We start from the raw sequence: 27,975 nt of genomic DNA on the forward strand, positions 1-27,975 counted from the left end.
TTTTTTTCCAAGAAAGGTTTATTACACTCAAAAAGACCAAGGGCTTCACAAAAGTAATTTAGCTTTACTTGAAACTATTAATTTTATAATTAGCTTTGTACCTTTATTTCAGTTTTATTTTTGTTTAAATAGCACCCTTGCTCTGATGATCACTAAGTAAAGTTATAAAAAATTAAATATGATAGAACAATACTAACATCCTGAAAAAGAAACCTCATAAATTAAATATAAGTCTAAGTAATTCAACCAACAAAAATCTTACTTGAACTGCAGGCCATTTTTTAAAATAGATGTTCGCATATGTGTAACAAGCTAAATAAATTTTAGATTATTGCCCTGGATATGTTTTTTAAACTATATCAAGTTATTAACTGGATATGTTTCACATGCTGTAATTCTAATTAAACAAGCTTATTAAAATCCCAATAGGTAGATCTACATGAATTGTTTTAGGAAGAAATATGACTGGAACATTCCCAATATTTTAGTTTTTGTTAGGAACACCAGCCCATGGCATTTAATTAGTTTTGTAATACAATAATGATCCTGATTGTGTTATTTTTACAGGTGTTTTTGGAAAACATTGTGAAGTAAATAGCTATGGATTTGAGGAATTATCATACATGGAATTCCCCAGTATGGATCCAAACAACAATTATATTTACATAAAGTTTTCAACTATCAAAAGTAATGCTCTTATGTTATATAATTATGACAACCAGACTGGTGATCGGGCAGAATTCTTGGCTCTTGAGATAACAGAAGAAAGGTTGAGATTTTCATACAATCTTGGCAGTGGTACATATAAACTTACAACAGCAAAGAAGGTGTCTGATGGACAATTTCACACTGTTATTGCTCGGAGGGCAGGAATGGTAAGCATTGCTTTAATGGAAATTTAAGCTCCAATTTATTTCAGGGTATTAAGTATAAATAAAGGGTTGTTTGTTTTTTTTAAAAAAAAGAATTATAGTTGAAATTGGACAAGCCTCTTTGTTTTAAGAGAATGTTCTTAAGCATTTAAATGACTTAAGAAAAAAATTAAAATGAGAATAATTAATGAAGGGGATTAATGACTACCCTACTCTAATTAATTGGTGCACTTGGGTGGAATAATTACTGAAGTCTAATTAAGAGATAATTTTAATTCTTTGGATAACACAAGGACACAAACCATTGCATCTGAAGACTATATCATTAGCATTTATCTATTTTTTTAAAAAAAGAAATCAATAAAAATTGGAACAAACTGTACAATAAACTATTTTTTCATGGGTTATATCTCCAAGCACTTCAATATGACAAAATTTGTTTTGTTAGGGAAATTTTTAAACTTACAGTAACTTGCTTTAAGTTAACCATCAGCAACAAATCAAATATTTCTTTTTCATCACCAGTAAGAATAGGATAATTATGTTTTAAATAGAATATCATATAAAGTTGCTTTTTCACATATCAGGAAACAGCACATCTTATTATTTTAAAACATAGAATAATATCCCCACTAATCAATAATGATTAATATTACTAAAATAAATGTATACTATAGGAATCTGCATAATTTTAAAGCATAGTATATACAAGGCAAATTATAACAAGGCTAGTGCTACAAGTTCTGGGTTTTTCCATTAACTAAAACAAGTAGGAAATCCAGGATCTACACTAAAATGTAGTCTAATAAATCAGAATGTATTCAATAATGGGGGAAAAAAGAATATTAGCACAGTTGTGGACAAAATAGTGTATTAAAGAGAAAAATAATAGTTTGCCAATGTTTTATTATTCAGCATCATATCTTTCTATGCCAGAAGCAAGTTGGGCAGATATAAAAAAATAAAGTGCCAAAATTTAAGTGCTATATCAATTAAAAAAAAAAAATTAGGGGGGGGGGGAAATCACAATGACTTTTCATCTTTATGCTACTGAAAGAATAACTTTTAGAAAAGGTTGTATAACTGTTGAAAGGTTATAACCCTTTCATAAACTTTAGAAAAGTGGACCTATCATTAATTCTCATGTTGTTCCATGAACGTATCATTACGTCTTCCTAATGAGAATAGTAGTGCCAATCTTTTAGAACCCTTATGCACATGTATAGAGTCTAAGTTTGCCTTTGACTTTAAGAAAGACTTTGGACAAAGTAAGAAATCTCTGCAATAATCAACAACTTTTGAAACATTCACATATTATGCAAAAAGAACTATCTGACAGTATACAGATAGTCCTTAACTTACAACTGGTCCCTTAGCAATCATTCAATATTAAGATGGACTCCCAAAAGGGTACTTACAACTCTGAGTTGAAATTCTGACAGTTGTCTTCCCCACAATCAAATGTCTGCATTTTGGATAGTTGGCAACCAGCCTGTGTTTATGGCTGTTTGCAGCATCCCATGGTCACATAACCACAATTTATGATATTTTTTTGCAAGAAACTGGCCTTCTGGTTTCCAGAAATGCTCATTGCAGACTATGGTTCGCTTTACAGCCATAGCATTTATTTAACCTCTGTGGATTTGCTTAAAAAACCATGATGATGCTCTTAACTGCTGCAAAACAATAAGAAAATCAGCTTGGTCATGTGATGACCTGATTAAAGACTAGCAGGACTTACAGCTATAATTCCAGGCTCAATAAGCAAGGATGCACATTAGTTCTATTATTCAATTCTTTTACAAAATCACAATGATTCAGATAAATAATCCAGTAAATAATTAAATAACATATTCTTTTACCTTCCTGCCATGATAAAACAGAGCTATTTTTGTCTTACTATATGCAGATGGGACAGTCATTCTTTTTCAGCCATTCAGTGTTTGAAATAAAGAATGCTTCTGATTCATTTCAGTCAGGGAAATTTATTGGGAAACCTGGAGTATACCATAATGAGATTAGGCATTCTGTTTGACTGACTGTAATTAGCAAAGAAAAAATAATTTTTTGGCCTGTTCTTTTCCCCAGCAACCTTTTCTAATTTGCATCCACAGATGTGTATTTCCAGTATAATCTCCATATAACTTTGTATTCTTCATAAATCTGTAAGCTGGAAACATGGTTTAATTTAACAAAGAAATATTAAAAAGTAATAATAATAACTCACTATTTATTTGTCTTCTGGACTAACTTCATTTCTGTGCTGGATCTTTTTTCCCCTCCCTATGTTTTCAAGTGCAAAATACAAGGAAACTGTCATTTTAATCATTTTTATCATGGGCACAAAGTATTTTGCTCCACAAAAAGTACTTCCAGCATCCAGATGGCAAAAATTTGTGAAACAACTTTTCAATGCATCTAAAACTTGCCATTTCTCACAAAACCTTTAGAATTGTAGGACAAATTGATAAAATTATTAACTTGATAGATTTAATTATTTTAACATTTATTTGCTGCCCATCTCGTAGTTCAAGCTGACCATGAGTGGAAATATATTGAGGTTTGAGATACACAGTACAAACTCATAACTGAAGAGGTAACACCACCAAATTAACTACAAAAGTAATAAGGAAGAACAGTTAACTATCATTAGACATTTGAATTTTATGAAATCAGATTCAAGTAAACTATGGTTTCAAATAACTCTACCTTCAGATACATTTTATACATTTTACAGAATATTTAGCAATATAAAAATTCATAGATAACACTAATGTGTGTGATGAAAGTCTTTCCAGACATTTATCACTCTTCTAAAGTAGATCAGGCAGGAAATATGGCTAGGTGAGCTAATTCTACTTTTTTGTAAAGTTACATTAGTAGAGTCTTACATTCTACACCCTTTTTAACCAAAGAAACAAGGTGTTTTGGGCCTCTTGCCCAATCCAGATTTCTGTTCAAGGCTAAGTTGCCTTTTATCTGACCATTCCCTTGACTGTCTCGTTGCCCTTTCTCCCATGGTCATTTCCATGTACCATTATAGTTGGTAATCCAATTGAAATGCAAAATGTTCCTATTTGGGAAAAAAATGTTCTTGTTAATTTGCATAGTGAGTTGGGTGACATATAAATTTAATAATAAACAAATAAATAAATACTAATTATTTAATTGTAGTGATAGTACCATTTTGTATGACTCACACCCTGGACGGTATCTCTTTACTCTCCTACCATCCGGTAGGAGATATAGGAATATAGCCAGCCATACTAACAGGCTGAAAAATAGCTTTTATCCGTGGGCTGTTAGGCTTTTAAATGGGACATAATCTTATGCAGAATTGACTTGGGAGGCCAGTGTGTGGTGTAGTTGGTTCACATGGTGTGGTAGGATGGAGGGTTTGTTGTCACTGTGTGTTGGGGGGAGAGAGCACGGGGGGAGGCTCAGCTAATCTCAATGTACACATGTTGTACTTTGACAATAAAGGTTTATTTATTATTATTATTATCTAATATTCTGTTTGATTTTCTTATCTATATATTTACTTGCATTCAGTTCAGTTCTTTGTAGCAGTCATTGAACATTATACAGATAACTTGCATTATATACCAAAGAATCATCTTGTGTATGCTTTCAAAGATTATGAAGGTAAAATAAGGGACTGCAGTTTTCCATTAAGCAGATCAAGGTGTAAACAGATTTAAGGCTATTCATCAGGATTCCTAATTGAACTTCAGTAGTGTATTGTATTGTATAGAATCAGAATCTTTTTTATCAATTCTGACTCAGGATGCTTGTAACCCAAGGTCAACAGCAAGTTGGGAGAACATCCATATTGTAGCAATTTCCTCTTATTCTTTTCATCCAAAAGGACTGATAAAAAACAGATTTAATATAATTAAAGATGTTGGTCCATCTGAATCAGGTTTGCCAATCCTATTTCAGTGTGGAACGAAACATTTAAGTGATAGCTTGCCATCTGAAATAGTTTCCTGTATGATTTAGACTGAATAACTTAAAACTTCATAGAAGTGGAAGACATATGGCCATTATATTTTACTGGGACTTTTTAAAAAATCAGCATAGATATTTACATTTCTAGCTTGATTATGTGCCCACTGTTGCTCCAGATTAGGTATCTTGGCTTCTGTGCACCTTTCCTTAAAATGAATCTTTGGCAAACTGTTCTACCAAAAAGATAATCAGGATCCTATTCAGTCTCTGAATCTTAATTGGGTCCATGATTTTAAAAAAAACCTATCATCTTTGAATAACAAGATTGCATAATTTTTATTTGTAGCTTAGGAGGATGTTTCACTTTATCTAAACAGTTTCATATAGATTGATATGAACATTAAATAGCCGTGGAGAATTAAATTAACATCATTTTTTTTTCTTTGTCATGTAAGTGTTACAGACTGGTATAATATGAGGACCTTGCTTGTTTCTAGGGAAAAAAAGCAGAAAGTTTGCTCACTTCATTTTATGTTTTTATCCTTTCATTGATGCAAAATCCTTTGGCATGCCTGACCTGTTCAATTTGTGTTTAAATCATCATATGTGATATAAGAACTCCTTGATACAAACTATGTACCTCAAGTGCTCTGTTTCACAGAGAGAAAACCACATAAACATACTTTTTTGATGAACAGGAACATAGACTTCTGCTTATATAATCATTAGGATTAATAAGTATCTATATATGCATTAGGCATGCTGTATTAACTGCTATGTATTTTCTCTCTTTCCATTTCTGCCTGTAACTTCAAAATACACATTTTGTTGTTGTTAGTTATGAAGTCATGTCTAACCCATCGCGACCCTATGGACAATGTTCCTCCAGGCCTTCCTGTCCTCTACCATCTTCTGGAGTCCATTTAAGCTCATGCCTACTGCTTCAGTGACTCCATCCAGCCACCTCATTCTCTGTCGTCCCCTTCTTCTCTTGCCCTCAACCTTTCCCAGCATTAGGTTCTTCTCCAGTGACTCCTTCCTTCTCATTAGGTGGCCAAATTATTTGAGTTTCAACTTCAGGATCTGGCCTTCTAAAGAACAGTCAGGGTTGATCTCCTCTAGGACTGACCAGTTTTATCGCCTTGCAGTCCAAGGGACTCACAGGAGTCTTCTCCAGCACCATAGTTCAAAGGCCTCAATTCTTTGGTGCTCAGCCTTTCTTATGGTCCAACTTTCACAGACATACATTGCAACTGGGAAGAACTTGTGTTTAAGTTCCTGCACAAGAAATGCAAAGTCCTTTCTTCTCCTTAAAATCTTTTAATTTCTTGGCTACAGTCCCCATCTGCGGTGATCTTGGAGCCTAGGAAAATAAAATCTTTCACTACCTCCATTTCTTCCCCATCTATTTGCCAGAAATTGAGAGGGTTGGATGCCATGATCTTGATTTTCTTAATGTTAAGTTTCAAGCCAGCTTTTGCACTCTCCTTCTTCACCTGCATCAAGAGGCTCTTTAGTTCCTCTTCACTTTCTGCCATTAGAGTGGGATCATCTGCATATCTTAGGTTGTTGCTATTTCTCCCGGCAATCTTAATTCCAACTTTTGATTCATCTAGCCCTGCCTTTCTCATGATGTGCTCTGCATATAGGCAGGGCGACAGTATACAGCCTTGCCGGACTCCTTTCCCATTTTTGAACCAATCAGTGGTTCCGTGTCCAGTTCTCACTGTTGCTTCTTGACCCGCATATAGGTTTCTCAAGAGACAAATAAGATGGTCTGGTACTCCCATCTCTTTAAGAACTTGCCACAGTTTGTTGTGATCCACACAATCAAAGGCTTTAGCATAGTCAATGAAGCAGAAGTAGATGTTTTTCTGGAAATCCCTAGCTTTCTCCATGATCCAGCGTATGTTGGCAATTTGATCTCTAGTTCCTCTGCCTCTTTGAAATCCTGCCTGTACTTCTGGTAGTTCTCAATCCACATACTGCTGGAGTCTAGCTTGTAGGATTTTAAGCATAGCTTTACTAGCATGTGAAATGAGTGCAATGGTGCGATAGATTGAACATTCTTTGGCACTGCCTTTCTTTGGAATTGGAATGTAAACTGATCTTTTCCAATCCTGTGGCCACTGTTGAGTTTTCCAAATTTGCTGGCAAATTGAGTGTAGCACTTTTACTGCATTGTCTTTTAAGATTTTGAATAGCTCAGCTGGAATATTGTCACCTCCACTAGCTTTGTTGTTGCTCAGCTTTCCTAAAGCCCATTTCACTTCACATTCTAGGATGTCTGGCTCAAGGTCAGTGACCACCTCATCATGGTTATCAGGAATGTTAAGCTCGTTCTTGTATAGTTCTTCTGTGTAATTTTGCCACTTCTTCTTGATCTGCCTCTGTTAGGTCCCTTCCATTTTGGTCCTTTATCATGCCCATTTTTACATTAAACGTTCCCTTCATCTCTCCAATTTTCTTGAAGAGATCTCCGGTCCTCCCTATTCTATTGTTTTTTTCTATTTCTTTGCACTGTTCATTTAAGAAAGCATTCTTATCTCTTCTAGCTATTCTCTGGAATTCTGCATTCAGTTGGGTTTATCTTTCTTTCACTCCCTTGCCTTTTGCTTCCCTCCTTTCCTCAACTATTTGCAAAGCTTCCTCAGACAGCCATTTTGCTTTCTTGCATTTCTTTTTCTTTGGGATGGTTTTACTTGCTACTTCTTGTACAATGTTGCGAACCTCCGTCCATAGTTCTTCAGGCACTCTGTCTATCAGATCTAATTCATTAAATCTATTTGTCACCACTACTGTATATTTGTCAGGGATATGATACCGGAGTGGCCTAGTGCTTTTCCCTACTTTCTTCAGTTTAAGCCTAAATTTTGCAATGAGAAACTCATGGTCTGAGCCAAGGTCAGCTCCTGGTCTTGTTTTTACTGACTGTATAGAGTTTCTCCATCTTTGGCTGCAGAGCACATAGTCAATCTGATTTCTGTGTTGACCATCTGGTGATGTCATTTACCTAATATTTATCATTATTTACCTAATAATTTAGGTAAATTTAATAATTTAGGTAAATAATTATTTACGTAATATTTATCATTATTTATTTATCATTTACCTAATATTAATAATATCAGCAGAACTTAATGGGATTTACTTTGAATGGATATGCATAGAAGTAGTCAGAGGACTTATAATTTTTCCTGCAAGGAAAACAATAATTTAAAATGTGTGAAGTTATTTTTTTCTTCTTTTGAGGTAATGCCTCAGTTTTTAAATATGTTCAGCAGATTGCAGGATTTCTACTACGTTTTTTTTTCTTTCTAAAAATGGTTCCATCAATTTTTAGCAATAAAATTCAGAGAGAGCTGTAAGCCTGAGGACATCCTACAATTGTGGAATACATCTTATCCAGTATTAACATATAGGATTATAGAATAAACTTTTTAGGAATAAAGGAATACACAAGTTTTGTCAGGTGAAAATTACATTTATTGTTGACAGCTAATAATATGTATACATTACTATATAGTCTTTCTTTTATAAAGAAAAGCATTTTGGAAACAGACCATACAAACCCCAATTGTATTTATTAAAAAGTAGAATATTTAATATTAAAATAATTGAAATTTGATTGATTTCTATGTATAAATCAAAATACTATTCTTGTTTTGTAGGCAGCATCCTTGACTGTGGACTCTTGCTCTGATGAACAGGAACCAGGTTATTGCACTGTTAGCAATGTGGCTGTGTCTAGTGATTGGTAAAGATAATTTCCTTTCATTTTTCACTAATAGGAAATTTGACATTATACACTCTGAACCAAAAGAGATAAAAGACTGTTTTTAATAAGGATAAGATACAAATCTGAACTCATATGAATTATTAATTCAGTTAGTGCAGAAACCAAAATGCCATATTGTCTCCATTCCTTTCTTTTTAGAAATGACTAGAGTTAATATCTGTCATGAAAATGTCAGAGGTACAGGTAGTCCTCATTGTATGACCTTTTGTTTAGCTAAGTTTCTGAAGTTAAGATCATGACTGCAATTCAGGCACTTGGCAACGAATGTTATGAATGTTATGAATGTTGCAGTGTCTGAGGGTCATGTGATCTCTGTGATCTTCCCAGGTGGCCTCTGACAAAGTCAATGCAGAAAACTATATTTACTTAATGACTAAGTGATTCACTTAATAGTTGCAGCAAAAAAAGTTTGAAAAATCAGGTGCAGTCACATGATGCCTCAATGACTGCATTATTTAGCAAATAAAGTTCAATTAGAGGACTATACATACTGTCAAGCTCTGTGACCAGTACAAAATTGCTTTATACCAAGTACTTTATACCAACTACTAAATAGATTAAATGTAATATATAATTAACCAAATTCTGCATTATTAGTTTGAGCTGGCAACCTTACTGTTATGAATAATCTATATCAGGAGTATTTAATAATAGACTATTACTACAAATCAGTTAAGTGTTGGATATATATTAATCAAATATAATTAAAATTATGAACAAATATCCATAATTTTACTCATCAGAAAAGTGAATTTGTAAAGAAACAGATAAGGATTTTTTTTAACTCTGTTTGAAGACAAAACACAAATTGGTCAATAGCCATTTAGAGTCAGAAGTTTACATTAGAGTGAATAAAAGTCAACAGAAGCTACATTTTTAACAGAAGTGTCCTAAGACATCAAAAATGACAAGGTGACAAAAATGACAAGGTGACAGAACAAATCTCCACCCTTATTTACTGTATGTTAAAAAGAAGTGGGGTTTTGATTGCTTCATTTGAGCTCCCCTCTTAAGTGTTTTGACACACCTCTTAATATGGTGTCTGGTGAAGGAGAGAGTATCAAGATCACAATGAGAGCTGCCTTATGCGGCAGAGCCTGAGTTGGTGCGGCCAAATGCGGGAGACCAGGGGGCAGGCTGGCCGATTGCACGTTCTATAAGGACATTGACAGCTGATGAGCCTAAGTGGCAGACCAATGCCACGATCGAATGAGACAACATGAGTGATGGTCCGGCGATGATGCCGAGTGGCCGCACGCAACAGGATGGATGCGCTGAACAGCTGGGGAGATGTCAAGATCTAAACGGAAGCTGGCTTGTACTGCTGAGCCAGAGCTAGTGCACATGAATGTGGGAGAGCGGGGGGCGGGTGGGCCGATTACACATTCTATGACCTGACAGTTAAACTGTCACACAGGTATATATGTAAGTTCTTCCCACCTTTAACCCTTATTCTGATGATGTCAACAGGAAATTGATCAAAGCTCAGTGATTAAAATGCTCTTTTGTATCCAGTTCAGTAGCTTTATTGGTTTTCTAAATGTTCTAAATGTTTTCACCTGGGATTCAAATATTTAAAATTATATATATATATATATATATTATATATATATATATATATATATATATATATATATATATATATATATATATATATATATATATGTGTGTGTGTGTGTGTGTGTGTGTGTGTGTGTGTGTGTGTGTGTGTGTGTGTGTAGCATAATGACAACCAATAATATGGTTGATATCTGCTACCTACAGTACATGATCTACTGTAAGAACAAGCTTACTGTCATGTTTATTAAAATGTTCTTTCATACTCCTATCTGCACTCTTCAGTAAGAAACTAAGCTTGTTTGATCTCAGTAAATGCTTTCTGTTGAAAAAGTCCCCAATAAATTATGACTGCATTAAACAATAGTCTCAAAAGAAGTCTGCATTGCAGCAACATAATATTGTGTGAATCTTTTGAAATCAGTGTTTTTCTTCTAGGCAACACACTGATACTTGACTTTAGAAGCAGTATATATGGATTAAATGCATAAGAAAAGATATGTATGACTATGTACACAAAAATGACTTGAAATCATTGTCATTAATGGCTTGAATTAAATTTAATATTTTAGAAGCAGTATATATGGGTTAAATTCATAAGAAAAAATATTTATAACAATGTACACAAAAATGGCTTGAGTTAAATTTAATATTTTAGAAGCAATATATATGAATTAAATTCATAAGAAAAGATATTTATGACAATGTACACAAAGATGGCTTGCAGTCATCCTTGTGTACATTAAATTTGTGTGAATTGAATTTAATATAGATATACCAATTAAAATTTAACCTGTTAAAATATGATTTACTTGCATTCCTCTTTCAAAATTAATTTCATCATTGACTTGCAGTATCACCAAGAATCAAGATTTGGAAAGGAGAAATATATTTCTTAGTAAAAGATTTGTTATAGTTACTATTCAATGTCCAAATTCAATCAAAAGTAAAAATGAAATAGGCATATATGCAACATAATATTTATGTTGACTTAAAAATGGTCTAGTACAGCTTTCTATGTAAATACATGGAGGAAATGTTGTATTTGATTTAAATAGATTTTTGTAAGTGCTGTTTTTGTCACAAAAGTTACAAATTTGCTTATGTATAATGGTTAGTTACTCTGTTTTCATTGATTATTTCATTTTTCCCATTCTATAGGACTTTAGATGTACAGCCAAACAGATTAACCATTGGAGGTATCAAATCACTAGACCAAGTCCTTCAAAGAAAAGGACAAGTGGAAAGCCATGATTTTGTGGGTTGCATAATGGAATTTGCAGTCAATGGACGTCCCTTAGAACCAAGCCAAGCATTGTCAGCTGAAGGAATCTTAGATCAGTATGTCATTCTTTGATCAGTATAAAAAAACAGATGTTTAGTTATCATGCTTTTTTATAGTTGTAGGTTGTAACTTTATTGTGCTATAAATCATATGGGACTTCATACTGTACGTAGTTTCCTAGATTTGTTTGCATCTGCTTCTCTAACTTCACTGTCAGGTATCAGACTGGATGCTCTATCTATTGTTCTTTAGTTTTTTTTTTTTTTGCTTTTTGTATTTAATTTTAGTGCCATTTTTCACCACATTCCTTGATTTTCATTTCAGTAGCTACAAAAACATTTACACTTCAGCTGTAAGAGTAGCTATTAGAGTTAGTAATGTTTTTTTCTCCAATTTTTAAACCACACTCATTTTCTTTCTACCCAGCATCCCTTCAAGGTGCAGGAGGAATGAATAAGGATGGAATATAAATCATTGTCACTCCTTTGCTAATCTGGATTCAGTCTGTTATGCCATGGACTATAACTTTTTAACAAGCGATTTTCACTTTAACTTGACTTTCTATGGACTCTTTTCCACAGTCATCCTCTAGTCACAACTTTGTGGTATAGTTAAGCTCTTCCAGTTTCTTATATCAATAATATAATCAGTTTAATGACCTAACATTTGACAAAGTATAATATGACCTAAAGAAACAAATTGATTAGGCTTTCATGATCTTTTTGTATGTATAAACATAAGCTTATAAACGGATCTTTATTGCTTTATCAATTTATATGCTGTCCAAATCACGGTAAATCTAGGTATCTATTTCTTCTTAATGAACATTTAAAAGGATTAGACAAAGAAGATAATAGGAAAAATATCTTATGTCAAATTTAAGGCTAGGAGTATGACATAACTCTAATTTAACCATGCTTTTTTTTTAAAAAAAAAGTAGTTTTGAGATTTTGATATTCTACTTGTTTTCTTCAATAACTCAATTCAATCCCTACTTAAACATAGAAAGAACTAATATATTTTGGATTTTTACTCAATCATCACAATCATCACTGTGACATAATCTTGTACTAAGGCGGTTCAATCCTTAACAGCATTTTAGATTAAAATTACTGCACAATTCATTATGTAAGAAATTATCCTTTAAAAAATCTGAGCATTATGGCTTGGATAAATATTTTTTTCTTTTAGGGACTACAGGAAATATTATGATACGAGAGAAAGCAGAGAGTAGTTATCATGAGCTGTTGTGAAATAGCCAGTATCAGGAATTCTACAAATTAGTTATTTATAAGACTAGGCATACTTTTTCAGTATTCTCTGCATTGAAGACAAAGATATTATAGCTATATATGAAGTCAATGAAAGTAGGCAATGTTTTAACCAGGAAAACTTGCAATAGAACTATACAGATGATTTTTTGTTATTAAGAGATATTAAATCTGAGCAATAATTTCAGTTCCTCCAATCGGAGAAGGTAGCTATATGTTCCTTTCATCAAAGTGATCATCTTAATAAAGCTTCAATATATATTTTTTTCTTATCCACTTTCCAGAAAAGAAAAAAAATATAAATTATATTCTACAGTAAGAAAATAATAAACTTACTTAGGCTTCTATTTGAGCATTGGCATTAATAATTAATACCGTATGTGATGACCCAAAGGTGGCTTCTTTTTATTTTATCCTCTTTTTTCATTAGATATTATCATCTCCCTTTGGCACAGTTTCCTCTAAGGGCAAATAGTTTATTATAAAGGCTATGCTCCCTGATAAATAATCAAATAGTGTTTGATTTTCCTGTTAATTAAATAATGTGTCTGGGGAAATCTAAGTTCAAATTCCTATAACACCTACAAATGTCAAATGCTTTGTTAGAAAAAGAAAAGAGACCATATATATTTTCCCCATCTGCATAAAGAAATGGAGTAGGTGGATGCATATATATGTGGCTCAAATGGCAATTAAATTATTTTGTTTATTTAGGTGCCCTAGACTGGAAGGAAGTTGTGCTATTAACCCTTGTCAACATGGTGGCACATGTGTGGATCACTGGTCATGGCAGCAATGTATTTGTAAAGAAGGACTGACAGGAAAACACTGTGAAAAATGTAAATATAGTGTTTATTTCCTTTTTTCTGATAATACACACGGAAGGAATACATAACACTTGGATTCATTGTTACAACATATAGAAAGTAAAATATTATACAAGTAATTCTACAAGAAATAAACAATTTTTAAAAAAGATTTAATATATAGTTGCAGATATTTTACCACTTTTTTAGTTTTTATCCTAGTATTTAACCAGTTTATACTACATAAAATAAGATAAACTGTTATGCAATAAAAGAGAATGATAGATCCATTTTTCTTTATTATTAAAAAGTAAAAAAACAGATTTTGGGGTTTTTGTAGCTACATACAATCATTTTCTGCAATAGCTGAATTGTTTTAAAAATAATATCTATAATTTTTCATCAGGAAAAGGACAAAAGGCAAACTGTAATGACAAGAATTTATTAATGAAGTGTCCTTATTTATTTTAGATCTTACAGCTGACACTGCCTTGTCCTTAGAGGGCAAAGGCCGTCTTGACTATCATATGAGGCAAAATAGAAAATGGGAGTATTTGATGAGGTATTACACTGGAAATGCCATTATGGACTCTCGAAGTATGGATAATCTGGAAGTGAAATTCAGGACAAGAAGTAAAACTGGAGTATTAGTCCATATTCAGGAAAGCAGCAACTATACTACTGTGAAGGTAAATAGATTTGATTAAGCAGTTAATTATGAAATATTCTTTGTGTGTTCTGAATTCATCCTAATAATTTTAGCTCAGAAATACCAGAATGTTGACTAGTGCTGGGCAGAGCTCCAGCTACTAAAACAGCCGAATGATTTGGATTTTAATCAGTTTTGTCTTGACTCTGTGTGCTAGGTATTTGAATGGTAGTTGGAACAATGTTAACTGCATATATTTAATTTGATTTTGATTTTATTAAATTTATATGCCGCCCTTCTCCCTGAGGACTCAGGGCGGCTCACAACCATAAAAATTAAAAAACGTAAAGTAAAAAATTTAAAAAAGAATTAAACAATAGATGCAATAAATACAAGACAATTTAACCCAGTAAAAAGCCTAATTAATATTCTTAATGAAACATTACACAGTACAGTTTCTTTTTAACATTTCCTTTTATTTTCTTTCTTATTCAGTTCCTATAAAAACATCATGTTCAAATTTAGAATCTTTTAAGCATATTAACACCTAAGTCAATTTTCATACCAAACTTTGTCTTCAGAAAAAGCAGTTATATTGAATTCTAGTTAGACATCTTTATCAATACACAGTAAAATGGATTGATGATTGATTAAGAAGAGAAAGTAATGGCTTCAGTCCTTACTAATGGCTTCAGTCATATTTGCACCATGTCTTTAAATTGGTCCTGGTTTGTGTTCAGGTCACCTCTAAACTAGCAGGGGGGATAAAGAGCGGGAGACATTTGGCAATACCTTGCAAGAGATCAACCATGTCTTCTTATGGAAATCTTATTTCTATATAAAACTGAAATAAGCTGCCCATTCTGAGTTATTGATATATTAGCTATATCTGGAATACAAAATTAATTTATATGCAGCTTTAAAATGCTTTTTTGATTCCCCTTTATAATGAATAATAGAATGGAACAATGGTAATAACATCTCCCTTGTAAACAGAAGGTTACAGGTTTAAAAAACAACAGATTTTTAAAAATTATTTGATTTGCCCGACGTTTTCTTGTCCATGTGTTTCTCTATGTGTGCCTGTTTTAGTGTTCAGTACATTTCATTGTTTTTGTTTAATTTTCCAGACACTCTACAAAGAAACGTTTCACCTCAAGTATCTTAAAAAATGATGAAATATTGCTCTAGTCAATTTATTTTAAAAAATAGAAAAGCACAGCGAGTAAGCAGTAGATATATCAGTAATGTAGACAACTAAACATTTGATAATGAGTATGCTTAAAGGCCTTGTAGAACACAAGCCAATGTTTTTAGGGATCAGATGTTCATGATTGATGAGTGCTAATGTTAGTTTTAAAAGCTTACATAATATTCTACATATGGGTTCACATTTCTGTGGAATAAATCTGAAATCAACACAATTTTGAGTAATACATATAACCGTTCATAATTGTAGAACACATAATTACTTGAACTGCAAAATGTTTGTGGAAAAATTGAAATAATTTTGTCCTGCAGTGACTTGTGTGATTGCACTAAAAATTGCTGTAGCACTTAAAGCATTGTACACACTATAGATATTTAAGTCTATATTATAAACTTCTACTTTTTAAACATTTCTCCTTTTCTTAATTGCAGATAAAAAATGGCAAAGTGCAGTATGTTTCTGATGCTGGAGTAGGTGGAAAGGTGGAAAGAAGTATTCCTGAAGCCTATGTTTCTGATGGTCACTGGCATCTTCTGTTAATTGCAAAGAATGGGACTTCCACAATGATAACAGTTGACAAGGTCCATAGTCGAGACATTCTACACGTCACACAAGATTTTGGAGGACTAAATGTCTTGACAATTTCTCTTGGTGGGATTCCAGTTAACCAGTTTTCTAGAAGCATTGAACCAGGTAAGAAGAAAAATAATAACATATAAATGGTCAATCACAGATAAGGGATATACTATAATAATACAAATGCAGAAGCAGTTAATACAAGGCTATCTTAATTTAAAATAGCAGAGGGACTAAATAAACATCCAAAGTTTCAGAGTTCATTTATGAATTATATAAGATTCCTGGTCTTCCCAGAATCTCTGTGGAAATTGAAATCCTGAAATGCACTGGTCCTGAATTGCATCATAATAGTGTAACAAATATATTTTTTTAAACTTATTCTGTATCTGAAAATGGGGCAGAATTTATTCATTACTTTTTTTAATTTTATGATGTTTTGGAATATTAAGTAGTGCACTTAGTCTTTTCAGCAACCATCTTCTAATAACTCATTTAACCAGAAGCATATGTTGTAATTTTTAATCAGCATATACTATTAGTAAATTTGTTAATCTTCTATACCAGGGGTGTCAAACTCAATTTCATTGAGGGCCACATCAGCATTGTGTTTGCCCTCAGGGGGGCGGGTGGGTATGGCCAGGGTGGGTGTGGCCTACTGGGTGGGTGCAGCTGGAGTGCGTATGGCCTACTGGGTGGGCATGGCCAGCTCTACAACATTGGCATCAAGGGTGCATATGGGGGCCTGGGCAGGAGTGGGACAGATCTGGTGGTTTCTGGCAGAAGGAAGGTCTCTGGGCCAGGTCCAAGGCAGTGGGGACCGTTCCCTCACTGTTTCCAGGATGGCTTCGGGGGCCACATGAAACCACTTCGTGGGCCGGATCTTGCCCCCTGGCCTTGTGTTTGACATGTCTGTTTTATACTGTGCTAAATCAGCTTGTTATTCTATTTTTTCCTGGTTTATTTTTAAATATATCAAATTCACTCATATTCAGATAAAGGTAAAGGTTCCCCCGCACATGCGTGCTAGTCGTTTCCGACTCTAGAGGCCGGTGCTCATCTCCGTTTCAAAGCCGAAGAGCCAGCGCTTGTCCGAGGACATCTCCGTGGTCATGTGGCCAGCATGACTGGACACCAAAGGCACACGGAACGCTGTTACCTTCCCACCGTAGTGGTCCCTATTTTTCTACTTGCATTTTTACATGCTTTTGAACTGCTAGGTTAGCAGAAGCTGGGACAAGTAACAGGCGCTCACTCTGTTATGCAGCACTCGGGATTCGACTAATAAAAGCAGCATAAATGATATTTTAGATTTATTTATATTAAAATTGTCCATTTTAAGGAATTTTCACCAAATATAGGAACTTGTCTGTTGTAATTTTAGTCTTCTTTTCCACTGGGTACAATGTTAAATCAACAATAACCTCAATTCTTATGAGATATCATGTGAATAAAACCAACATTCCCTCCAACACTGGAAATTTTTAAGAACAGATTGGACAAGCATTTGTCTGAAATATAAAGTTTCCTGCTTGAGGAGGGTGTTGGACTAGAAGTCCTCCAAGTTCACTTCCAACTCTGTTATTCTGTTAACTTATATTGATTACTCAAATTGTAGCTACTACTTTAACAGGCAATAAGCCTGTGGACTAATTTTTTTCTCAATGTAATGGATGCTCCATGTTAAAAAGCTACAGGAATCTGGGCTTCTGATTTTGCTCAGTAGTGCAGCAGCTAAGGGATTGCAGGGCTCCACACCCTACAGCCGATTTTCTTCTGTAGGGGACCCTAAATGGGCCTAAAGTCGCCCTGGAGAGGTGACATTGAAGGAGGGGAGCCCCATCGATTGCGGAGAGACAGCAGTCGATCTGGTCATTGAGGGAAAGCCCTCCAGAAATCAGAAGAAGAAAGGCTAGCTTCACTCCAGAGTCTAGCCCAAGCTACAAGCAGCTGAAGCAAAAAAAAGCATAATTTAAGCTTGATCATAAACAACATATTTGGAACTGGGTAAGAATATCGATTCTCTTTTTTCTACTTCATAACTGATTTCCAGGAAAAAAAACCAAGCAGCAAAAATCCTCTGAAAGTGAGGAGGGGGGACTCTTGCCCCACCCTCCCACAGAAGAAAGTCGCAAATTAAACTTTTATGGGGAACAGAAATATATTGAAATGAAATAAATATAAGACTTAAATCTGGATAAGTTTGAAATTGGTGGAATTTGTTAAGTTTTTCTTTTTGAAAGATTATTGATGAAAACAGAAGAAAGTAATTGTTTTAAAAACTGAAAAAATGAACTGGTGCTGACATCTACTGGCAGATGAAAATGTACAACTGTAGTTACTCTAATAAGGAATTGACAGAAAACCCCAGAAAAAGATAACTTGTTTTTGTTACCTTCAGTGTCTTAACTAAACAGAGAACAGTTGTAACAAAGAAAAGAAAACATTTTGGGCTACCTACAAGGTGAGAACTAAAAACCTTTAAAAAAAATCAACCTTCGTGGATTATAAATACTTTTTGAACTGTGACTGTAAAGATATTTGCATAGAAAGGAAAACTTTGACTTTTGGCTATCATAGAACATTAGATACCTGCAGAAAGAACATATTAAGAAAAAACAAATACTTTCCATGAGGAAATGTATGCTATGTTGCAACCGATTCAAATGACAATGATTTCAAACCACAACGAAATTAAAAACAACTTTGAAAATATAAATGAAAACATCTTCAATTTAACCTTACAACAAAAAACTCTCATAAAATAAAAATAATGAACAATCAGATAAAGCATACAACAGAACATAAACCAGAGGAAAGAGATTTAAAGATGGAACCAACAATGGAAGGAATTATGACTTAACCCAGGCAGAGAAAAACTTGCAGGAAATATTGGACATGGAAAAGATAATCTATACTTCAAGATTGCAAAATAAGTCTGAGGACAAGAAAAAATATTTGACAAAATGGATTATAGATCTGTGAAGATAAGTACGAGAAATTGAGAGACAAAAAATGATAAGACAAATTAAGACAGAAAGAAAGAAAAAGATTTTCAGTGAATACAAAGAGGCGAAACTCTCCCACAAAAACATCTTACTGGATTTGTCTCCTGTACCTACAACAACATCTACAAGACTAAGGGAAGACTTTTTTGGTTCAGTGGAGCATACTGATTAGGAAAGATGTTTGGCAAAAAACAAGGCTAAAGTTAGAATTAAGAAATTAGATGATGGGATTTATCAGATGGAATATCTAAAGATTAAACACTTGTTTGAATATGGTTGGATGTAAATGTATTTTAGTTTAAGAGGGATGGACCCCTCAAGTAACACAGTTTTTTTTCTTTTTTTATGATATGAGAAATATAAAGATGTTTATATGAGGGAAATGTTTTAGATACTTAAGCGTAATTGATCTTGATAAAATCTCAATTGATAAAATGTTCTGAATAGATTCAGAAGATTAGATGATTGGATTTATTAGATGGAATATTTAAAGATTAAACATTCGTTTGAACACAGTTAAAAAGAATAGAAAAATTCTGGATATAAATGTATCTTAGCTTAAGAAGGACATGTTTCTCAAGTAGTATATTATTTCTTCCCTTTTTTTCTTTTCTTTTTTTTTAAGATATGAGAAATGTATAATTGTTGGGATGGCTTGTATGAGGAAACAGACTTAAATATTTAAGTGTAATTAACTGAGAAAATCTTAACTGGTAAGAATGTTTTGAACATTGCGGGGAAAACAAATCTAAATAAGAACTTTGAAAACAGGATCTATGATGAGGTAATTAAGATGATTAATTAGAAAAGCAGCTTTATTTTAATGTGGTTGTTAAATATTAGAAAAAAATGTTCATATTCAATTGTTACCTATCAAAATACTAAGAAATGTACCAATTTAAGGTTGATAAAAGAGAATATTATTGGAAGAAGTGAAAATCAAAGAAAGTACTATGTGGATTATGGAATTATAGAAATTAACTGTTATTGATTGTTTTTAAATATTAACTCAGACAACACGCTGTTTACCAAATATTAAGGTGACTATGTTAAAAAATTAATAAAATATATTGTATTGCACTTCATATGGCATGCCAAGATTTATAGAAAGTTATAACTGCATGAACTTGTATGTTTTAAATATCAGCATAATAAGCAAAAATTAGTATATAACAATTCAAGATATATACAAAAGTATTATCGAAAAATACATCTGAAGAAAAATGTTGTGGGCAATTTCCTCACTGCATTGTAAAAATTTCTTAGTAATCATCTCTTTAAATCATATTGCAAATCCCTAAAGCTACTTGAAATATTTATGAAATGTAGAGATATTATTCTTCATTTCAATCACAATTCAATAGGTAGCATTGTCTTTTTTTAATTAACAAGGCATTGAATGCCTAAAATAAATAGAATTTGTTGTTAGTGTTATGCAGACTTAATGATACATCGATGGTTTGGTTTAGTCCATGACATGCATAGTAGCTCATCTATGTTCAGAAAGATTTAAAGATCATATAATACAATATTGTTTAATCTTGATGCCATGTGTATGTATATATATATATATATATATATATATATATATATATATATATATATATATATATATATATATATATATATATATATATATATAATATATATATATATATTATTATATATATATATATATTATATATATATATATATATATATATATATATATATATATATATATATATATATATGCAGATATCAGCTCAAATGTTATGTAGTTTCTATTTGTTGGTATATTGAATGCTGATTTGTATATAGCTATCATTGTGGACACTCCTAGATAGGACCAGAGTAAAACACCTTTCTGCTAAAGTATATTTATTCCCTGTACAGCTCAGATTCCTTTGCTTAACCTGTATTAGTGTTTGAGGTAAAGACTACTCCATTTGGGCTGGCTAGTTGTGAGCTAATTAATGATATTTATCTCTGAGAGCAATCACAAGAGGCAACAGCAGCAGAATAGCTTTATTATGTAATCCTAATATAATATGTACTCCTTCATCAAATACAAGAGTCCCCAACCCCCAGGCTGCAACCTGCCTCCAGGCTTTGAGCTGCTGGGAAATGGGCTGCGGACATGGTGGGTGAGTGCATATATGCATGCATCCCCACTTGCACAAACAGTGGGCAAGCATGTGCATGCATGCTCCATTTGCGTGGGGGCAAGCACACTTGCCTGTCACTTGTGCAAATGGAGCTGCATTTATGCATGCTTGCCAGCTACTTGCGTGGAACCATCCTGTCTACCCCCCCAGCCAGTCCGCAAAGACGAAAAAGTTGGGGAACTCTGATCTAATATGTACTCCTTTAATACAATTTTAGTACAAACCATAAGAGATATTCATGGCCAATCAGAACGAGGCAGTTCAAAGTCATGTGGTTTGGTAAAGGGATCTCTAATGGCAAGCCACAAGAAGGTAACTTGGACCATTCCTCTCCCCAGACATTGTCAGACTTATATTAAGTAGATGTTAAATGAGTAGCTGTTTTCCATGATGGCCCATGGGATTTCAACATTTGACGGACTGTACAGTATCCTGGTGAATAGAGAGGGCCTTGGTGTTGAGCATCCTTCACCATAGCTGGATGAGAGCTTGTTGTCTTCTAATGTGGGTGGTATGAGATTGTTAAGTACTGGTAACCAGTACACAGGAGTGAAACACAATGTGCCTGAGATGATATGCACTGTCTGGCAGAGATGGACATTGACCATTTGAGTGTGGCCACTGTTAAGTCACATACTGGCACAATATTCAGCTGTGGAATAAACCAAAGCCAAAGCTGTTGTTTGTAGGGTATTAGCATCAGCACCCCAGGATGTTCCAGCCATGATCCATGGTGCTTTCTTACTAAAACAAGCAGAACTATCTGTCTTAACTGAAGCCACCAGCAATGTGTTCTAAGAAAATTGTGCTAGTTTTGTCATTCCTACCAACACTGACAGGGCAAGCCAGTAGTGTATTAAATGAGAGCAAATCCCTTTCTCCACAAGCGCAGATGAGGTTACCTACAGGTGAAACTCTAAAAATTAGAATATTGTGCAAAAGTTCATTTATTTCAGTAATGCAACTTAAAAGGGGAAACTAATATATGAGATAGACTCATTACATGCAAAGCAAGATAGTTCAAGCCGTGATTTGTCATAATTGTGATGATTATGGCATACAGCTCATGAAAACCCCAAATCCACAATCTCAGAAAATTAGAATATTACATGCAATCAATAAAACAAGAAGTGTACATAGAACAATATCGGACCTCTGAAAAGTATAAGCATGCATATGTACTCAGTACTTGGTTTGGGCCCCTTTTGCAGCAATTACTGCCTCAATGCGGCGTGGCATGGAAGCTATCAGCCTGCCGCACTGCTGAGGTGTTATGGAAGACCAGGATGCTTCAATAGCGGCCTTCAGCTCTTCTGCATTGTTCGGTCTCATGTCTCTTATCTTTCTCTTGGCAATGCCCCATAGATTCTCTATGGGGTTCAGGTCAGGCGAGTTTGCTGGCCAATCAAGCACAGTAATCCTACGGTCATTGAACCAGGTTTTGGTGCTTTTGGCAGTGTGGACAGGTGCCAAGTCCTGCTGGAAAATGAAGTCAGCATCCCCATAAAGCTTGTTTGCGGAAGGAAGCATGAAGTGCTCCAAAATCTCCTGGTAGACGGCTGCATTGACCCTGTACTTAATGAAGCACAGTGGACCAACACCAGCAGATGACATGGCTCCCCAAATCAACACAGACTGTGGAAACTTCACACTGGACTTCAAGCATCTTGCAGTGTGTGCCTCTCCATTCTTCCTCCAGACTCTGGGTCCTTGGTTTCCAAATGAGATGCAAAAGTTGCTCTCATCAGAAAAGAGGACTTTGGATCACTGAGCAACAGACCAGGTCTATTTTTCTTTACCCCAGGTAAGACGCTTCTGATGTTGTTGTTCAGGAGCGGCTTGACAAGAGGAATACGACATTTGAAGCCCATGTCCAGGATCCGTCTGTGTGTGGTGGCTCTTGATGCACTGACTCCAGCCTCAGTCCACTCCTTGTGAAAGTCCCCAACACTTTTGAACGGCCTTTTCCTGACAATCCTCTGCTGCTTGTGCACCTTTTTCTTCCACACTTTTCCCTTCCACATAACTTTCTATTAATGTGCTTAGATACAGCACTTTGGGAACATCCAACTTCTTTTGCAATTACCTTTTGAGGCTTTCCCTCCTTATGGAGGGTGTCAATGATGGTTTTCTGCACAACTGTCAGGTCAGCAGTCTTCCCCATGATTGTGATTCCTACTGAACCAGACTGAGAGACCATTTAAAGGCTCAGGAACCCTTTGCAGGTGTTATGGCTTGATTAGCTGATTAGAGTGGGACACTTTGAGCCTAGAATATTGCACCTTTTCAAAATATTCTAATTTACTGAGATTGTGGATTTGGGGTTTTCATGAGCTGTGCGCCATAATCATCACAATTATGACAAATCACAGCTTGAACTATCTTGCTTTGCATGTAATGAGTCTATCTCATATATTAGTTTCCCCTTTTAAGTTGCATTACTGAAATAAATGAACTTTTGCACGATATTCTAATTTTTTGAGTTTCACCTGTAGTTTGGTAGTGAAACTATAACAAGAAAACAACCAAGTTCAAGGAACACCAAGGACTCCATAGTTTAAAAACCAACTGTCAAGAAAAATGCCACAGACTAGCACTGGGCAGAGAAGCAAAAAAGAGCTTGGAAAAGAAATTCAGATACCATGATTATATCTGCAAAGATCAGTTCATGCAGACTAGTGTTTTCCCTGAGACACTATATAAAAGTGAATCTAGAGGTCTGACTGCAAGAATAAAAACCAGGCTCACATGAACATGCTTTGGACAGACTTAGCTTTGTAGAAATGACTGTAACACTGGGAAACAAGAAAGGAAAGGAAAAAATGACAGTCAGCGGTAAGGTGGATGGATTCAGCTGTAGCAATGCTGGGGGCCCTGCTGGAAGACATGAAGGGCCAGGCTTGGAACACATCATCCTGAGAAAATCTAATTTTGTGGTCACATATGATGACCACAAAAATGACTTGAAGACCCATAATTATCATTACAGGAAAGGGTAAGCACTGAAAGTCATTTTAGAATAACAAATCTACCAAAATTATGTAACTTTACTATCTTCATCAGTTCACACTATCACTCCAAATAGTGTTTATTTTCCCATGGTCCTTGGCCCCATATAATTTACAACTTGTGGGATAGGCAGAAAACCATTCCTGCATCATTACACAGTAAAGCCAGGGTGAATGAACTGTCACTATCTTAGATGAACTACAACAACTACAACAGATCCTAAAGCATTAAATCTTTGTTTACACCACAGCTAGTTATGTTTAACTGATGCTGGAATCCTGTAGGAATATGATTCTATATGCTTCTTAAGTTCTCACCCACAGAGACATTTATCAACCACACCAGGAAGACACAATTACTCATATTCTTCTTCTTGGTTTAATATGCCCACATTTTTTTAAAAAAATTCTTTTTATAATTTCAAATTTCCTGATTTTTTTCTAAATTTAATTTCGATTAAAGTTGTTCCTATCCCTACCTAATTGACATAAATAGAGAGCCAGTTTGGTATAGTGGTTAGGCACCAGGCAAAAAGTGGGACATCGTGAGTTCAAGTCCCACCTTAGCCATGAAAACCAGCTGAGTAACTTTGGTCCAATGTCTCTCTCAGCCCAACTCATCTCACAGGATTGTTATTGTGGAGAAAATAGGACAACAAAGGTATCTTGGATATGTTTGCCACATTGAGTTATGTGAAAAAATAATAAAGGTAGGAAATAAAGTTTACATGATAGGTATATAAAGTTTATATGACAGGTATTTGATGAGCCTTGGTGGAGCAGTGGGCTAATGCCTCCTTAAGTAACACCAGCTGCCTGCAATTAGTGCAGGTTCGAGTCCCACCAGGCTCAAGGTTGACTCAGCCTTCCATCCTTCCGAGGTAGGTAAAATGAGGACCCAGATTGTTGGGGGCAATTAAGCTGACTTTGTAATAATGCCGCATGGGGGGGTATGAAAGCCCTAATAAGCAGGCATATACATAGAATGAAGGCTACTGCTAAGCTTGTAAGCCGCCCTGAGTCTTCGGAGAAGGGCGGGATATAAATGGGATTAAAATAAAATAAAAATAAATATTTAGTAGGTTTATTTTGTTTTAGGATGTGACATAAATCTCATTTGATGATTATTGCTTTATAAGGCTATTTTTATCCTTTAGATTGTCATTTAAAATTGTTAAATTAGTTAAGCTGTAACTTTAAAATCCATTTTTTTCTATTGTCTTAGATTTTGATGGATGCATTTCTTACCTGAAATATGGCGAAGAAAGTCTTCCCTTCACAGGACAACATAGTCTTGCTACCATTTCCAGATCAGATCCCTCTGTGAAGATTGGCTGTCGAGGTCCCAACATCTGTGCCAGCAATCCTTGTACAGGAAAGCTAATGTGCATTAACCAGTGGTATACATATGAATGTGTTCATCCTGGAGCCTGTGCATCTGATCCCTGTCAGAATGGAGGTACCTGTGAACCTGATGAAAGAGCTGGATTTATTTGCAGTTGTCCAGAATCACACACTGGAACAACATGTGAAATACTAGTAGTGTGCTTTGGTGTCATATGTGCCCAGGGACATGTATGCAAGGCAGGAATAAATGGTGCCTATATTTGTATCCCTCAGCTCTATCCAGCTGAACTTTCTTTACCACTGTGGGCTGTTCCAGCCATTGTGTGCAGTTGTGCTACTCTGTTGGCATTGCTTGTGCTTAGCTTGATCCTGTGCAATCAGTGCAAAGGAAAGAAGGCAAAAGTTCCAAAAGAAGAGAAGAAAACAAAGGAAAAGAAAAAGAAGGGCAGTGAAAATGATGCGTTTGATGATCCTGATAATATACCACCCTATGGTGATGATATGACCATCCGGAAGCAACCTGAAGGAAACCCAAAACCTGACATAATCGAAAGAGAAAATCCTTATCTCATATTTGATGAAACAGATATATCACACAATGCAGAGACTATACCCAGTGCTCCTCTAGCTTCCCCAGAAACAGAGATAGAACATTATGACATTGATAATGCAAGCAGTATAGCTCCTTCAGATGCAGACATCATTCAGCATTATAAGCAGTTCCGAAGTCATACTCCTAAATTTTCCATTCAGAGGCACAGTCCATTAGGGTTTGCAAGACAGTCACCTATGCCCTTGGGAGCAAGTAGCTTAACCTACCAGCCTTCATATAGTCAAGGTCTAAGGACAACTTCACTAAATCATTCTGCTTGCCCTACACCAAACCATCTTTCTCGTCATAGTCCTGCTCCATTCTCCAAAGCATCCACATTCTATAGAAATAGTCCAGCAAGGGAAATGCATCTTTCTATAAGAGAAGGGAGCCCTTTAGAAATGCACAATGAAGTCTGCCAAACTGCTATCTTTAATTATCCTAGTAGACTAGGAAGAAGAAGCAAGAGTCCTCAAATGATGACAGGTCATACTTCCAGGCCTGGAAGTCGCTTAAAGCAACCAATAGCTCTTGAAAGTGGGCCTCCTGTAGGACTTTCTATTGAAGAGGTGGAAAGACTTAACACTCCACGCCCTAGAAATCCAAGCATCTGTAGTGCTGATCATGGAAGATCTTCTTCTGAGGAAGACTGCAGAAGGCCTCTGTCAAGAACAAGAAATCCAGCTGATGGTATTCCAGCTCCAGAATCATCATCTGACAGTGATTCCCATGACTCTTTTACATGTTCTGAGATGGAGTATGATCGTGAAAAACCCATGGTGTATACTTCAAGAATGCCCAAACTATCTCAAGTTAATGAATCAGATGCTGATGATGAAGACAATTATGGCGCTAGACTTAAGCCTAGGAGATATCCAGGCCGCCGAGGAGAGGGTGGTGGTCCCGTGGGTGCACAAGCGCCTGCACCTGCATCCAGCATTAATGATAGTTCCCCTTTAAAACTTGGACCACAAGGGGGGAACTTCAACTGGGACAATCTTTTGAACTGGGGCCCTGGATTTGGGCATTATGTGGATGTTTTTAAAGATTTAGCATCTCTTCCAGAAAAGACAGCAGCAAATGGAAGTGAAGAGTGCAGAAATGGTACAACGCAACCAAAAGATGGAGAAGCTGAACAGTATGTATAGAACTTCATATTGACATTGTCAAAATACAAATGCATAAAATACTCAAGCCATTTTATCGGTGTAGATAAAAAAGGACACATTTTGTTTTAGCCAGGGCCAGTGGTTAGACACATTTAAAATAATCACAAGTATGCTGCTGAAAAGAACATTTTTTTATTATTATTATTTAATTACAACTGGTTAAATTTGTTTCTACTGCATGCATTATATTTTCAAACAAGATATCTTATATGTGATATTTGGATTTTTATCCGTTATATGTTGTTTGATTTGTGATTTTTAAATTAAGAATGATTAGCTCTAAAAATGGCTGCAAAATGTTTTGTTGTGAGGGGTGTGTTTGTACACAAGTTGAATAAGTTGTTTTGAAATGTAAAAATATCAACTATGTTGATTTGTTGCGGTAACCAATTTTGCAGATGCTGAATGAAGGAATGAAATTGTTGTATTCTTCCTGAAACTATATCTCCTATCCCTCAGTTGCTCAAATCTGAATTTTTCAAAGAATGATAAGCTTAAGCTTATTATTGTTTTATGTTCAAGGGGTGCTGTTAACTAGTTCATGAGCACTTTAGGATTACATTGTTTTTTACAAGGATGTGTGAGAACTTCTGAATAATTTTTTCCTTGTTTCCCAAAATTGCAGTATTTTAGCTTGTATGGAAACTGATACACATTGTCAAATTGAACAAACAACAGAATTTGTACAACAGATAATGTGGTTGAAGGCAAAGTGAGAATAGAAAACT

The 27,975-nt window shown here is 34.9% G+C and overlaps 1 protein-coding gene across 1 annotated transcript in view; it reads left to right on the forward strand.

Annotated features, from left to right (window-relative positions):
- The window catches only part of FAT4 (FAT atypical cadherin 4), a gene marked incomplete at both ends in the record, with an annotated part of 131,165 nt that extends 103,939 nt beyond the window's left edge, over positions 1-27,226 (forward strand). The window contains 7 exons of the mRNA XM_083368009.1: positions 568-875; positions 8,495-8,580; positions 11,341-11,520; positions 13,450-13,574; positions 14,013-14,230; positions 15,832-16,093; positions 25,365-27,226. Coding sequence (XP_083224135.1) covers positions 568-875; positions 8,495-8,580; positions 11,341-11,520; positions 13,450-13,574; positions 14,013-14,230; positions 15,832-16,093; positions 25,365-27,226 — 3,041 coding nt within the window. The remainder of the gene's footprint in view (positions 1-567; positions 876-8,494; positions 8,581-11,340; positions 11,521-13,449; positions 13,575-14,012; positions 14,231-15,831; positions 16,094-25,364) is intronic.
- Between the last annotated feature and the right edge of the window lie 749 nt (positions 27,227-27,975).

This window comes from Vipera ursinii (assembly GCF_947247035.1).
Source record: "Vipera ursinii genome assembly, chromosome: 7".
Taxonomy (NCBI): domain Eukaryota; kingdom Metazoa; phylum Chordata; class Lepidosauria; order Squamata; family Viperidae; genus Vipera; species Vipera ursinii.